Source organism: Dipodomys spectabilis, unplaced genomic scaffold, assembly GCF_019054845.1.
Source record: "Dipodomys spectabilis isolate Male_0828 unplaced genomic scaffold, ASM1905484v1 ptg000140l, whole genome shotgun sequence".
Lineage (NCBI taxonomy): Eukaryota > Metazoa > Chordata > Mammalia > Rodentia > Heteromyidae > Dipodomys > Dipodomys spectabilis.
Window position 1 is genome coordinate 20629598 of NW_024870817.1, and position 17017 is coordinate 20646614.

A 17017-nucleotide genomic window follows, 5' to 3' on the forward strand; every position below is an offset into this window, starting at 1 on the left:
ACAGTGATACTTGAAATAGCATGCGTCTAATGATCTCACTAGTTTGGTCTCCAGTAACCATGAGATACGATAGGGAACCAATTCTCATAGTGTCTTGCAATGAGGGATACCTTTCCTAAAATAAATTTGTACATAAGTTACTTAACACACAATCCTTTTTCTAGTTAGTTTATGTGAATTAGTTAGGCCTATTTGCAAATTAGGAATATTAGAGATTTGGTCAGATCATGTAAAAAGTATTGTTTTACCATAGCAGGAATATAAGCCTTTTATTGAAAAGTTATTCAAGTCAAACAGAAGTTGACTGTATCTGTGTTTCATTAAATAATTAATTAGAAGACTTTGGGTTATGATCTTTCTACTATCTTCAATATTTGCTATTACAGAGGAAGTAATTTAAATTGCAGAAAGGGTGTCCTTAATCCTTTACTCTTAATGACTGCCAACTTATTTAAAACAAAAGCCAACACTGGAGATTTAAACTATTATTCTAACACATTGATAACTTGATGAAAGAATTTACTGATCTCATATTTTTGCTTCAAGTACTTTTTTTAAATTGACTGACTTTACGGAATCCTCAGGGACTCCCAAGACTATATTTTTCACTGTCATTATGGTTATTAAACTTTATGACAAAAGGAAAATGTTGCTATTAAAGAAGTTTAGATATTTGGATTCAAATGAGTTATATGGTATCCAGATAAATACTAAACTCCGAGTTTAGTAGAAAACTGATATACAAATTTCTAAGACTGTTTGGTAGAAATGGAATTAGAATTTCAGAACAGACTTACACATTTTGACAAGTATTTGCTATGATTTTATTTTCTCTGGCTGCATTTGAAGTACAAAAACCAAAGTTTCTCTGAATTATTAGTCAGGCTGAATTTTATGAAAGAAATTAGATAAACTGAAAACAGATGACAATGGACTCTTGGTTTCTGCAGTTGTATGAGTCCAAGGAGATTATCACTGAGGAAAAATAAATTAAGGTCAAGATGCATTGGCTCAATACTCGTAAAATTATTCAAGTTTACATATATCTTAGTATGTACAGTATGAGCTATATATAACTTAAAATCTAATGGTAATAGGCTACATTATTGCCACAAAGTTATATTGTACATATTAATACTGTACCCTGAAAAACAAATCCTATTTTAATATTCTTTATCTCAAATGCTGTGGTTGCTTTTATTTTGTCCATAATGCCATGCAAGTTCTATTAATGAAGAGACACTCACCTTGGAAAAATCTATTTTCACTTTATCACATTAAATAGGCAAATGATATTTTTTTTGGCTTGGAAGGATTACCATAACTTTTATGTGTATTTTGAGCATCATATTTTTTCTGGGACATATTTTTACAACACTAATTTTGCAACATTTCTTAACACTCGCATTTCACACAGTGATTTAAACACAACTGAAGTAAACACCAGGCTGAGAGTTTCTTTCCATCAGCTGAACTGTTCTGTGTGTAAATGAGAATTGAGTTTTCTTTCTTTTTAAAATTAACGTCAATTGTTGCCTAAGAAGTTTTATTTTGATATATCCATATATGTACAAATGTCCCTTAATCAGACTTACTTTCAGTGTCACTCTCCCTCATCTTTTTCCAAACCAATATAAACAAACTTTTTGCTTTTTTTTTTACACCTGTACATAAATGTTTTTGATGATATCAGCCTCCTTCGTCCTCCTAGTTTGCCTTTCCTCACTAGTCCCTACATCCCAGACAGGACATGGTTTCCCTCATTCATTTGTGTTAAAGTGCATGTTAAATATTTCAGTAACCTTCATCAGGGTATTTCACATATGCATATAATATAATTAGATTGACCTCACCTACTCTTACTTTCCCCAATCCTGCACCCCTCACAGCTTTCAGTGAATTTGGTTTTGCCATCTTCATTAGCAGATGCGGTATATTTCAGTATTGCTTACCATCTAATATTCTCTTTTCCTTCTCACCTTCTAATGTGCTCAAACATTGCTACAAATGCAAACATGTTGTATGTGCTTGATGTATTAAATAGCTGTAGAGTATCTGAGCTGTTTCCATAGCTTGGCTATTGTGAATAGTGCTGCAATGAATATGAGTGTACTGATTTACATTCCTTTGGATAAATGCTCAAGTAGTTGCATTGAGTTTTTTCGGATATCTCTATACTGATTTACACAGAGGTTGCATTAGTTTATATGTCCAACAACAATGTGTAAGTATTCCCCTGCGTACTTGCCAATATTTATGGTTGTTTGTTGTTATTGTTGTTATTTATTGTTCTTTGTTATTATTATTGTTTTTGATGATGGATAATCTTACTAGAGTTGCCTAGTTTGATTCATTTTTCCTTTATGCCAGGATTATCAATCATTTCTTTATATATTTATTGGACATTTGTACTAGTTTTGAGAAGCATGTGTTGTGTTTAGTACATCTGTCTATTATGAATTGGGTTACTAATTCTTGGGAGTTTTGCTTTTTGAACTTCCTGTATATTCCTGTTATTAAGCTCCTTGCACATGTATAGTTGGCAGATAGTCTTTCCAATTTTGTAATCTAGTTTTTAGTGTAGTGACTGCTCAGTTGTGAAGAAATTTTTATTTTGATTTAATTCTATCTGTCAATCATTGTTTTTACTTGCTGAGCTATTGCGGTTCTATTTAGGAATTTACTGCCTATGCCAATATGCTCCCATGTTTTTAAAAAAAATATTTCCTGTAATACTTTCAGATCTAACGTAAGATCCTTAATCCACTTTGAGTTGATATTAGTATAGAGTAAGAGATACTTAGTTTCAGTCTTTGCATGCAGAGTTTATTCAGCATTATTTGTTGAAGTGGTTATCTTTTCTCCATGTGTTTTAGATCTTTTGTCAAAAATATTATGGCTTTAGCTTCATGGATTTATTTTTGCATCTTCTCATAATCTGCTGGTCTTTGTGTCTGTTTTTGTGCCATTACCATGCTGTTCTTGTTATTATGGCTCTGTAGTATAATTTGAACTGATATGGTGATCTCTCAAGTGTTACTTTTTTGCTCAAGATTGTTTTGGCTATTTGGGGTCTTTTAAACTTCCATATGAATTTTAGGATTGACATTGGTATTTTGTGGGGATTGCATTGAATCTGTAGATTGCTTTTGGCGGTCTAGCCATTTCATAATATTGATTCTGCCAATCCCTGAGCATGGATGTTCTTTCAATCTTTCTCTTCAAGGTTTTATTGTTTTTGTAGAAAGCTTTCACTATTTTGATTAAATTTATTAATAATTCCCCCCAAGCTATTGTGAATGGAACTGTGCTCCCAGTTTCTTCCTCAGCCTGTTCATTATTGGTATACAGAAAAAATTCTTTTGTTATGTTGATTTTGTATTCTGCTACACTGTTGAAGATGTTTATAAGATCTTGGAGTTTTAGGTTGGAACTTTTAGGGTCCTTTAGTTATAGGATCATAATATCTGCAAGTAGAAATAATTTTATTTTGTTCCTTCTTTGCATCCCTCTTATTTTTTCTCTTGCCTTATTGCTTTGGCTTTGAATTCCAGTTTTATGTTGAAAAGAAGTGGAGAGAGTTGATATCATTCTTAACTTAGAGGAAATGATTTTGTTTTTTCTCCATTTATTATAATTATACATAGGTTTGTTGTATGTAGCCTTTATTGTATTGATATGCATTTTTTCTATTCCATTCCTTATTTGTTCAGAGCCTTTATCATAAAGGAATGTTGAATTTTGTCAGAAACATTTTCTGCATCAAATGATATGAATGTATGATTTTTTATGATTTCCTTTTTATTGTAAAGACACTGTACAGAGGGGTTACAGTTACATGAGTAAGGTAATGAGTACATTTCCTTTTGAGCATTCTCACCCCCCTTTGTTTTCCCCTACCTTCCCCTCCCCCAACTTCTCCCTCCCCCGAAGCTGTAAAGTTCATTCTCAACATAGTGTCTTGTGCATCTCATCGTTTCAATGGCTCAACCTGTATGCTTGTTTCATCATTTTGTTATTTCTCTTCTCCTCCCCAAATTAGAAGAATGTATATACAAGATGCAGGGTACTGGAATAAAATACAGTGAAAACAGGAGTTATACCACAGGGGAAGAAAATACAAAAGAAACAAAAAAAATCTCATATACATTATAAGTACATTAACAACAGCAGCAACAAAGATAAAACCTCTTGTGTCCCTATCTTGGGGTTCATTTCACTTAGCATCATCTTTTTCTCTTTGATTTTGTTTTGTGCTGTTACATGTATTGACTTATATATGCTGAGTCACGTCTGCATTAATTGGAATGATCTTAGGATTTTTGTGTTGATTCTGTTTTTTGTGCTGTATTACATTTATCAATTTATATATGTTGAAGCAACTTTGCATACCAGAAATGAAACTAACTTGATCATGGTCTATGATCTTATTGATGTACTGTTCAATTCTGTTAGCAGGAGAAATGTTGAGAAATTTTGTTCTGATTTTCATCAAAGAAATTGTTTAGTAATTCTGTTTTTCTGTGGTATCTTTGTCCAGCATAGGGATAAATATAATCCTGACTTTATAGAATGACTTTAGCAGACTTCCTTCTCTTCTATTTTATGGAAAAGTTTGAGGAGTATTGGTATTGTTTTTAAAGATCTGTTAGATGACTAAAGTAGTAGATCACATGTCTAGCTTGGTTGGAATTCTGGTTCTATTCTCAGAACCACAAAGAGAAATAAAAGAAAGTAAACCAAACCAACCAACCAAACAATATTTCCTAAAGTATAACAAAAGCCTACTTGATTTTATAAAGCTATAAAGCTATGGTAGAATTTTGCCATAAATCTACTAGGTCTTGAACTTTTCATTATTAAACTATTGCTACTTCAATCCCATTTATGATTATAGATCTATTATATCTTCTTGATATAATGTAGGTCAGATACATTTAGCAATATATCTATTTTGATTAGATTTTCCAGTTTTTTTGAGTATAGATTTCCAAACTATTTTCTGTTTTTAAAATTTTATTGTAAAGATGCTATACAGAGGGGTTACCATTACATGAGTAAGGTAATGAGTACATGTCGATCATTGTTACCCCTTCTCTTCTTCTTGTCCCACTTCCTTTTCTTCCCCTTCCTGCCTCCCCCCAAGTTGTAAAGTTCATTTCCAATATACTGTCCTGTGTGTCTCATTGTTGCAATGGGTCATCCTGTGCCATTGTTTCACCATTTTATTATTCCCCTTCTCCTCCTCAGATTAAACAAATGTATATAAAGATGCAAGGTTCCAAAATCAAGTACAGTGGGATATACCATAGGGGGAAGAACATACAAAGGAAACAAAAAAAATCACCTAGTACATTTAGAATAACAACAACAAAGACAGACCTCTTGTGTCCATATCTTGGGGTTGATTTCACTTAGCATCAGCTTATATGATCATATGTACATAGCATTTGACCTTTTCAGCTTGTCTGATAAGATTATCCTATATGTATACTAATTATTGCAAATAAAGGAAAACATGGGGCCTAAATTTCTTTGGGACTAGCTTACTTCACTTTTTCATAACAGCTAGCAGATCTTCTATGTTATGTATTTTTGTGAGTCCCGCATTTCCGCCCTATAATTTGGGGTTATATCCATCCTTCAGAGTGGCTATGGGTTTGTCATTCTTTACCTTTTAGAATACCAACGTGTGTGTGTGTGTGTGTGTGTGTGTGTTGGTATTGGAGTTTGAACTGTTGCTGAGCTTCTTTGCTCACATCTGGTACTCAATTACTTGAGCCAGGCCTCTATTTCTGGCATTTACTAGTTGACTGGAGATAAAAGTCTCACAGATTTGTCTCCCTTGACTGACTCCCAACTGTGATCCTCAGATACCATCCTTCTGAGTAGCTGGAATTATAACTGTGAGCCACAGTTCTCAGCTAGAAACAATTTTTGTCCATTGAATCTTCATATAGTTTTTTAGTCTCTACTTAATTGATTTTTACTCTAACCTTTATTTTTTTCATCTGCTAGTTTCAGTTTGCCTAATTTTTTTCTAGGAATTTGAAGGATATCATTAAGGTATTTATTTGTGATCTGTTTTGTTAGTCTAGGTATTCATAATTATAAACTTTCTTCTTTGTCCTGCCTGTACTGTATTATAAAGGTTCTGGTAGGCTATATTTGATTTTTCACTAGATTTTAGGAACTTTTTTTTTTGTTGGTCATGGGGCTTGAACTCTGGGCCTGGGCACTGTCCCTCAGCTCTTCAGCTCAAGGCGAGCGCTCTACCACTTGAGCTACAGCGCCACTTCCGGTTTTCTGGTGGTTTATTGCAGATAGGAGTCTCACGGTCTCTTCTGCCCGGGCTGGCTTTGAACTGCGATCCTCAGATCTCAGCCTCCTGAGTAGCTAGGATTACAGGCGTGAGCCACCAGCGCCCGGCTGATTTTAGGAACTTTTTTATCTTCCCTTTTTTCTTCAAGGATCCACTCATTTGACAATGTTCAGCATCTATTTGAATATTTTCTGAAATTTCTTTTGTTGTTGAACTTCAATTTTACTCTATTATAGTCTGATACAGGACAGTGTTTTTTAATATTTGCTAAGCCTTGCCTTGTATCCTGGAAGATGATCTGTTTTGGGAAAGATCCATGGGCTATTGAGAAGAATGTGTATTGTGCAACTACTGGGTGAAATGCTTTGTTGATATTTGTCAGATCTACTTGTTTTATAGTGTCATTTAATTCTGAGTGGATTTGATGACCTATCTATTGATGAGAGTGGGTCATTGGTATCTCCTGTTAGGATTGTGTTAAGGTTTGTCTATGTAAGTCCAGAAGCGTTTGTTTAATAAAGTGTGTACCATTAGGTGCATAAATATTGACAACATATTCACTTGATGGAGTGTTTCTTTTATGAAATGACTTTCTTTTGGTTCAGTCTGACCAACTTTGATTTGAAGTCTACCTAATCAGATTTGAATGTTGACTCTTGCCTGTTTTGGGAGTTCATTTGCTTGGAAGATCTTTTTTTCCAACCTTTCATTTTTAAGTCAATGTTTGTTTTTGGCAGCAACATGTTTTTCTTGTTAACAGATCCCGGTCTTGCTTTTTTGAGTCATGTTGTCATTTTATTTCTTTTTATTTTCAACTCTATTTTTATGTTTTTGTTGCTCTTCCTCTCCTCTTTGGCAGTTCTTTTCTTTAGTGTTAGTTGGGTGCCATACTGCCTTAGTTTGTGTCATGGCAAGTTTTCATTTGTTTTGGGTTATGAAAGATTGCTTTTTTGGATACAGTATTCTAAAGTTGACAGTTGTTTACTTTCAGCACTTGAAATATGTCATCCCAAGACCTGCTTGCTTTTAAGGTTTCTGAGAGGTCTGGTCTTCTGTTATTTTGGTGGGCTTACCCATTATAAGTGAATGGGTATTTCTCTGTTGAAGTTTTTCAGTATTTTTTACTTTTTTTTTGCTTAGTGTTTTAACTAACCTTATGAGGAGGTTGTTTTCTGATCTGATCTGTTGGGCTTCTCTTTTTTGAAGTTTGGGAAGTTTTCTGCTAATGTTTTATTGAACATGTTTCCTATACCTTTAGCTATTACATCATCTTCTTCTATGCCTATGGTTTGTACATTTTGTTTTTTACTTTTGAAACGTTTACAAATTTCTCTTTTTTCTTTGTCTTCTGATTTCACTACTGTATCTTTTCTGTTTGATATTTTTCCAAATATTTCAATCTATTGGGTTCCCTTTTCATGTCTTGCATTCACTTCCTCATTTCTATTAGCTGTTTATCTGTATATTCCTTGAACTTGTTTAGCTGTTTATCTGTATCCTTTGAGTTCATTTAGGTATTTATTTACATTGATTTTAATTTCATTTAATTTTTTATTTCTGCTGTCTTTGGATTTACTTAATTGCTTGCTTGTATTTTTATGTCTTTATTTGTGTTCTCTTTCATATCATTGATAATTCTTATTAATATTTTAAGTTCAGTATTTGTACTTTCAACTCCCTTACTGTAATCCAGATACTTTGCAGTGTGACTGTTAACTTTGTGTGGTATTTTCTGTTTTTCCGACATTGAGATTTGCATATTTGAGTTAATTTGTGGCTTGGGCTTTTAGTTGTCCCAACATCTTACTGTTGAATCATTCCCTATATTATGTTAGGACTGGGTACTAGCCAAGTAAATACTTCATTTCTTACCATTAGCCTGTGAGTGTAACTTAGCAATAACCAATTCTTCAGCTTAATTCCTAATTAGGTATTTATATAAAAATATTTGACATCATTATCTGTGGGACTAATCAAGTTGTGTATAAAGGAGGCTGACATTCTTATATAGTATAGAAGGGGTTAGAAAAATAAAATTTTTAGGAGTTAAAAGTTAGGTAATGGGGGCTGGGAAGGTGGTTCAGTGGTAGAGCGCTTGCCTTGCATGCATGAGGCCCTGGGTTCGATTCCTCAGCACCACATAAGCAAAAAGAAAAAAGCCAGAAGTGGCGCTGTGGCTCAAGTGGTAGAGCGCTAGCCTTTAGCTGAAGAGCTGAGGGACAGAGCTCAGGCCCAGAGTTCAGGCCCCATGACCGGACCTAAAAAAAAAACAAAAAAAACGTAAAAGTTAGGCAATGAAACGAAGCATTGTAAGGAAAGCAGTAACAAAGGCATATGATGGGAAGAGGAGGAGTGGAATGTGAGTGTTGCATATATATATATATATATATATATATATATATATATATATATCATTAGAGATTGAGACGGAACAGAAAAACTAAGAATATCAAAAGAAAGAAGTATAACAAACAACCAGTTGAATACTCTGTGATTAGTGAGAAATAGGAGAAATGAAAGGGAAAAATAAAGAGAAAACAATATATAACAGATAAGAGAATGAACTTATTTGAGTCAATTTTTCTTTCTTATTGGGACGAGTCTCCTGGGCTCTGTTAGCAAAATAGATGCTCTCCTTCCATCTATATTCTCATGGGATAGTTTGAGGCCAGGAAACCCCTGTGAAATAGCAGCAGATACCTGGAGTTGGATTATTCTGCCTTGTTACAAGTGTGTTAGGGAGCCTAGAGTGGAGCTCTCAGAGCATGTTAGAAGCATGGGTCAGAAAGCACTCTTTCACTTTTGTAGCCCATATCTTGCTCATCATTGGACAAATATTGGCTGTTCTAGCTGGTTTATGGTGAGCTTTTCCATTTTCACTTGATCCTTCTCTTTAATGTTTCATCTGGAGAGTGAACAGTAAATTGGTCTGGTCACTAAATGAGGAAGCTCTAAACAGAGCTTCCTTTTGATTAGGATAAGGACCTGGATCCCATACACTGAGATGAGGCTGCCTGTGTCCTTTGGATAGGGATAAGGGCTGTGCTGTAGCTGTAGCATCCTTTGAATTGAGAAAAAAATTTTCTTTTTGAAATTCCTTTTATTTATTTATTTGTCCATGCTTGGTCCAAATCATGTGTAATAAATTGACATATAAGGTAGGTTTAACTGTATTTCACAAACAACTCAGAATATCTCTGAGTTTTGAAGATGAGTGTGTTTCTCAGAACCGTTCTTCACTATTTAGATTCAAAATTTTGAATGGCACTGTAAAAATATATTTTTATTACCTAAACAATTGAGAATGTTTAAGTTAATTGTATAGACTTTCCATAATGTAGATGAATAAGTTAAAGCGACTTGGTTTTACATAGACATACTTTAAAGCAAGGCATAGTGAAAGAAGTACAAGGATATCATTTGTATGGGAACCCATGATCATAAAACAGAAGAATGTATTTGTGTTGGTACATACTGATTAGTGTAATATATAGTACAAGTTTTAAAAGAATGTACTTTTTTGGCTAGTTGTTTCCTGGAATGGTATGTTAATGAGGTAAAGGGATTTTTATCCTTACTTGTAAGATTTTTACATGTTCTTCAAAATAAACATACAAAGACATATTATTTTGATAGTTACTTAAACATAATGAAAAATATATTTTCTTAAATTATCTGAATTTAGAGGTAGAAGCATGAAGGTTTGTGTTTGTGAGAGGCCATTTCCGAGAACACTGTAGACTTAATAATTGTAATAGCTTTCTATTTCCTTCTTCACATTTTAAGTTTCCATGAAACATAGCTGGTCTTTGCTGGTGTATACCTTTAGGCATCTATAATCTAGATGTCACTCATTGCTATAGACTGCCTCAACATTCCTCCCCTTTCTACCTGAAGGACTTGGAACTCTATATTTTTAAGAAGGCTTTAAGTCTTTCTCTCTCTAAGCGGGTAGTATATCCTGCAAGTGACTATAAAAAGACCTTTACATACTATGGTAGGAAATTTATACTTTATCTTCTTCATTAAAGGAGTCCTTGGAAATTTAAACAATTTACATTTACATTTAAAACAATTACATCATTAGATCTGTTACCTTGTGTCTGTGTGACATTATCTCTTAATTATGAACAATAAAAAGTTAAAATGTACTATTTTAGAGTTCTGCACCCCACTTAGCTTTCTCAAATCTTAATTTTATCTATAGCATGTGGAAAGTTTAAGGTTATCAATAAATAAATTTCTTAGCCAGTTTAGTTTTATTTAAATCCTCCCTCTAGGTTTTTTTCTCACAGTTTACTGTTACACAAGGAGCTTAAAATTGGGAGACCTACTTATTTGAGTATATTGAGTATTGAGCAGTTTCTTCACTTTTGGAGGCAAAGGCAAGGGGCTTTTCTTCCTCCAGATTTTTCATCTCTGGCTATAATTTCCTACTGTCAGAACTTAACCAGACTCAACTGACAAAGTATAGGAAATGTAATTTCCAAAATACCAACCCCAAATGGAGAAAGGATTATAGAAATGTGTATGGTAGCAATGAGAGATAATAGGTAAATTTTTAGTACCAGTATACCTTGCCAGAAGCGACTAAGGTTGAAAAGTTAAGTACTCATTGTGTTATTATTTTTCTTTGTGTGTACAAATGATTATACCCATTGTTTTGTGCTTTGTTGTTTGTTTCTCTTTTATTGGTTTGGAAATTATACTGATTTATGAAATGTCATGATTTTCTTTTTATTATTGTAGAGTATTTCATTCTATTAAATGTGTCATATTTTACCAAGCCCTCTACTGGTAAACACCTAGATTGCTTTCTGTCTTGTAAAAGTAAAGAATGTGTTAATAAAATGGTCGTGTGTGTGTGTGTGTGTGTGTGTGTGTCTGTTTGTATTTGTGTGTGTGTGTCTTTGTGGATGTGTACCTTAAGCTTTTGTCATCTGACAATATATATAGAATACATTCCTAAAAGAAATACTTTACTGGATTGTACATCATTTATAATAATGCCATAAATTAGCATGCTTTATCTCTGATTTATTTTGGCTCATGATTGAATGTTTAGTTGTGAGTTTATGGAGAAATGATGAAAGTGTTGGATCATGTGATAGATGGAGCACAATCATAGACAAGGCCCTCATGCAGAATATGGCACAAGAATAGGCCTTGAGATTTACATGAAAGTAATAGGCAAAGAGTATGTATCCAGTCAAGTGATGGAAAGGTGAGTGGTGGATATTTAAACAAGAATAAACCTTTGGGCTGGGAAAAAACATGGGGACTGAGATATTGGTTAAAGGAAAACAGAATAAAGGGAACAAACTTGTTGACATAGATTCCATTCAAAACCTAAACAAGCTTGAAGTACATAAAACTTTGTATAACAGAAAGTACTTATACCATTATTTAGAAACAAAATATTTGTTTCAAAAGTAACAGCCTACATTTAGGATTATTTTCTAGCTATTTCTCAATTAGTAATTCATGTTAGTTTAAAAAATACATAATTGTTATAATTTTTAAATGAAACTTGTCCATTACCCTTTCCCAGAAAATAGTTGTAAATTTGGTGTGATTTCTTTAATATAAATACATCCAAATGTACACAGACATTTGTAGAATTTTTTTGCAAACAGTATTTTATACTGTACATATTATTCTATAACCTAGCATCTTGAAAAATCAGTAAAAATGGTCCTTTCCATATCTCATACTTTTTAATGCTTTGTATCATAACGGTATCAAAACTTATTTTTTTCTGTTTCCTCCATATCTTCCCTGATTCTTATTTTTTAATTGTGAAAATACCATACAAAGGGGTAGATATACTATTGATAAATGTTTCTCAGGTTGTTTCTAATTCCTATTTTTCTAATACTGTCTCATAAAATATGACTTAGTTTTATCATATGTCAGAGTTCTCTTTTGCCTTGTGTTAAGCACTGATTTATGCTTTTTGGTAAATAAGCAAGATTTGGAATAGTGGTTTATTCCAAGCTAGTGATACCATTCACAATGGAAACATGTGTATGTGGAGAACCAGCTTTTCTTTGGAGCTAAGTGTTGTTCATTCAGAAACTATAAAAGGATAGCTTCTGAGTTTAATATGATAGACCAAAGTTCTAGCTACTTCTGGCACAGACTTATACTTTGAAATGACAAAGATGCACTCTACTCACTATGTAGTTAAAAAATGTGATGAGGCTGAAAACATTGATGTCTGTGAAATACTCTTAGTTCCTCTAAGGAATAATAAGATATAATACTTTAAAAAATACACAGGGACTACCTTCAGGCTTCCTCTGATAAAAGACCATACCAAATATAAGCTATACAGATAGTTTCTTAGGGTATTTCATCTCCTGAAATAGCTGATGATTGGTTGTAGAAATGCATTGAAAGAGACTGCTTAGTGACTGATGTGGTGTACTGGGGCTCATTAGACTCTAAGTCTGATCCTGCCTGTAACACACCCTGGCATTATAGCCTAGTTATGCTGCTTTAACTCCTCTACAAGTGTTCTCACATTCTTCTTCTTTTAATTAAGAATAGTACTTATTTAGAAATATTGGCTTTATTTCATGGACATATTAGGTAAGCTAAGATAAGCTGAGATGAAATATAAGAACACTACTTTGAAAAATTTGCTGCAATATATAAACAGAATTTTTTCCCTGTGATAATAATCTGAATATTAATGTATCTGGGGTTCATGTCTGAGATCCAAATTTTCAAGAAGACATCAGACAGTAGAAAGATAGTAAAGCAAACATTGGGAGACTAATGAGACAAACGTTTTTAACTAAATTTTAACTGTAGCAGGGCATCAGAGTTTTATTTCTCATAAGTATCATTAAATACTTTTCCTCATTTTTGTGAATCAAGATGATGTATTATTGATCAACTAAATTTATTAGAGTAAAGGTGATTTAGATGTTTGTTACCCTTTGTGGGACAAGTTATTTGTGTTACTACTTTGGAGTATTCAAATTAGGATCTAGCTACAGTTCTAAAATGTGTTATGATTTTTCTCCTCATATTTAGTTTCTGCCTCCAGTAGTACAGGGCTTTGAACTCAGGACACTGTGCTTCTAAGTACTATATAACTACTCAGATCTCCAATATCTAAATTTATTATATTTAACGTCAGCTTTGGATTTCCAGTGTCTAAATGCATCTTGATCAATGTCATTCCTTTTATCAGTCTCACTCATCCCTCCTGTATCCACCTCTTTCCTCACTCTTCTTAATTTTGTAGGATATACATTGAAATCCTGACTACCTTCTCCCTCTCTTCTCCTCTTCATTAGTCTACTCCTTTTCCCCTTGACCCCAACCACATACTGTTCTAGTTCTGGATTCCTGATGTTTATTTTGTTGAACTTTGACTTTGTCTTTCTAAGGAATTAGTTGTTTGAGTTCTTCCTTGAATCTACCTTATTTCCGTTAATAGGTTTGTTTATGCTTGCATACCACCGAACATTCACTTATAAGTTTATAAGCTAGGGGCTGGGAAGGTGGCTCAGTGGTAGAGTGCTTGCCTTGCATGCATGAGGCCCTGGGTTCCATTCCTCAGCACCACATAAGCAGAAAAGGCCGGAAGTGGGGCTGAGGCTCAAGTGGTAGAGTTCTAGTCTACAGTTGAAGAGCTGAGGGACAGCACCCAGGCCCAGAGCTCAGGCCCTCGACCGACCAAAAAAAAAAAAAGTTTATAAGCTAAATCTACCCCCATATAAAAAGAAAAACATGCATCCTTTGTGTCCCTGTGCCTAACTTACTTCAGTTAATGTATTTTTTTCAAGTCTTTCCACTTCTTTATAAATAGTGGAATTTTATTCTTTCTAATTCATGATTAAAATTTCATTGTGTATATATACTATATTTTCTTGATCCATTCATTCATTGAGGGGCATCTGAGCTGCAATAAATATGGTTGTACTGGTGGCTTTACTGTATCTTGGTTTGTAATCTTTTGGATAAAGGTCCTGAAGTGGAATTGCTGGATCATAGGGTAGTTCTATATTTAGTTTTTTGAGGAACCCCCATACTGCTCTCCAGCAAGTTTTGAACAAGTTTAGATTCCCATCAACACTGTATTAAGATTCACTTTTGGTTGCATCTTGCCCAACATCTGCTATCATTTCTTTTTATTGATTAAATGGCCATTCTGACTGGGGTGAGATGGAATCTCAGTGCTGTTTTGATTTGCATTTCCTTTATGGTCAGAGATGTGTTAAGCATTCCTTCATGTGTCATTTTTATTTTTTAAGTTCTCTGTTTAATATTCTAGATATTAGGACACTGTTTGATGTATGGTGGACAAAATTCTTCTCCCATTCTGTAGGCTGTCTTTTTAGTTTGTTGGCTATGTCCTTTGCTGTGTAGAAACTTTTTAGTTTGATGTAGTCCTATTCAATAAGTCTTTCTTTGATTTGCTGTGCTTCTGGATCTTTACTCCGAAAGGTTTTCCCTGTGCCAAGGAGTCCTACTGTTTCTTCCACTCCTTCCTGTAATAGTTTTGTGATTTCAGATCTTACAATGTTATTTGTGATCACAAGTTTCTAAATAATTTTAAATAAATGAAAGCTTAGTTGTTTAAATGATTACTGTTTACTTTTCTAATTTCTACTAGAAGCATAGGCAGTTCTTCCTTAGTTCTAATCTTGGTTTCTATTTTTTTCCTAATTGTGTGAATGGAGTCTACCGAGGTATTTTATACTATTCTTGTTAGTAAGTTAAATTTTGTTTGCTATATACATAAATATTTGAATATTTTAATATGGAATATCACTGGAATGTTACGTCAGTGGTGTTAGAATAAGTTCTTATATGTATGTTTTTCTGGATAATGGAAAAATATTCATAGCAATTGTCATTTACCAGGCATTTGCTATATGTCAGTCTTCCTACTGGTTGTCACATTTACCAGTTTAACTCCTCATGACAACCATTTGAAATAGATAAATATTACTAGCCCATTTTGCAGATGAGGGAAACAAGGCACTGAAAACTTACTTTTCCCAATTCATATAGCAACGTTTATGTACACATCTCATTCTGCTCGAAAGGAATACATCTTAAATATTCCTTCTGCATGAGAGCCTGTGGAGTCATGCTGTAATCACAGTCCATACATTCTTATTAAACACATGTTAAGTTTTTCAATGGAGAAAATGTAATATAGGGGTATAAATGAACAAATGTTTAAAAACCAAAAAGGTAACATAGAAATTATAAAGCTGTTTAAAACCAATATTTGCCATAAACAGTCACCAGGGCTGGCCACCAAAGTAGAGAGGTATGGTTATTTAAAAAAATTAAAGTGAAAGGTCATGTAGCTGAGCCTTAGATGTCTAGGGAGAGAAAGAGCTGTCTGGTTGTTGGTACCTCAAGAGGTCAGAGTAGCTTGTGGAACTGAGCGTGAGACCTCTAAGGAGAGGTTTTGTTGGTGCTTCTGAAAGAGGACGCAGGGACTGGTTCTGGTTCTGGTTGTGTTGGAAACAGCTAAAGTGAAAATAGCTTAAATCATCACTGAAATTAACTGCTGCTGTAGTTGCATCCACAGTAGGGATGCCTACTCCTTGTCCCCTGTTCTTATTTCCAGTCTCTTTCAAGAGGTTGTTAGTTTATGGGACCTAATGGGAATTAATTTAATGAAGGACTGAGGGTAGGGTACAAATAGATTCTCAGTGTCAGCATCTCAAAGAGCATAGAGTCAGAGCTAGTACGGGATCTTAATAACTGGCACTGTAAGAAGCAATTCACAGAAAAATAATGGTTCCATCTTCTCTTATATACTAATGCTGCCTACAAATTGCTATGTGAAATGAGTACTTGGAGGATTGGAGTAAAGGATAATATGAAAATTATGAACTTAAAATAATTATGGTATTTTAAATAAAGCATTGCTTTCTAATGTGTGTATGTGTGTGTGTGTGTGTGTGTGTGTGAGAGAGAGAGAGAGAGAGAGAGAGAGAGAGAGAGAGAGAGAGAGAGAGAGAGAGAGAGAGAGAAGGGGGAGAGAGTATCATTGGGAAAGTATTTAATACCTTTTTTATTCATTTTAGATAAGATGGGAAAAAAACATCACATTGGGGGAACCACCGGGATTCTTACATTCTTGGTGGTGGTAAGTATCTTTTATTCCATGTTTTATTTACATTGACAGTGCATTATGGTAGGCTTGTAATATACTTGTTTCTCTTTTCATTTTTCAAAATTGTTACCTGCAAGATAGCTTTGAGAAACAAAAACTCAGGTTATATAAACTTAAAGATATTTCCATTGAGTCAAGATGAAATTAAAGATAGTGTATGGAATCTCCAACTAAGGTATGGTTTTTGCATAAGTTTGTTTAGGCTGGTTTAAGAAAATACCATAGAATGGTTAGTTTAAGCTTAATGGAAACTTATCTTCTCACAGTCCTATAGGTGACAAGTTCAAGACCAAATGCCAGAATGGCTGATTTTTTTAAAATTTAATTTTATTGTCAAGGTGTGATGTATAGAGGTAATGAGTACATTTCTTGTTCCCCTGCCCTTCCCCCCCCCCCCCCAACCCGGTTGTAAAGTTCATTTCCAACATATTCTCTTGCGAGTATTACTGTTGCTTTTGGTTCACCTTTTGTTATTTGTTTCACCAGAATGGCTGATTTCTGATGAGGGCTCTCTTGTTGGCTTTGAGACAGCTAACTTT

General features: G+C 33.9%; 1 protein-coding gene across 2 annotated transcripts in view; it reads left to right on the forward strand.

Moving 5' to 3' along the window:
• Nucleotides 1–17017, forward strand: part of Ssbp2 (single stranded DNA binding protein 2) — a 242450-nt gene that overhangs the window by 68878 nt on the left and 156555 nt on the right. For both annotated transcript variants that reach the window (XM_042690759.1, XM_042690758.1), the window contains exon 3: nt 16390–16451. In XM_042690759.1, coding sequence (XP_042546693.1) covers nt 16390–16451 — 62 coding nt within the window. The remainder of the gene's footprint in view (nt 1–16389; nt 16452–17017) is intronic.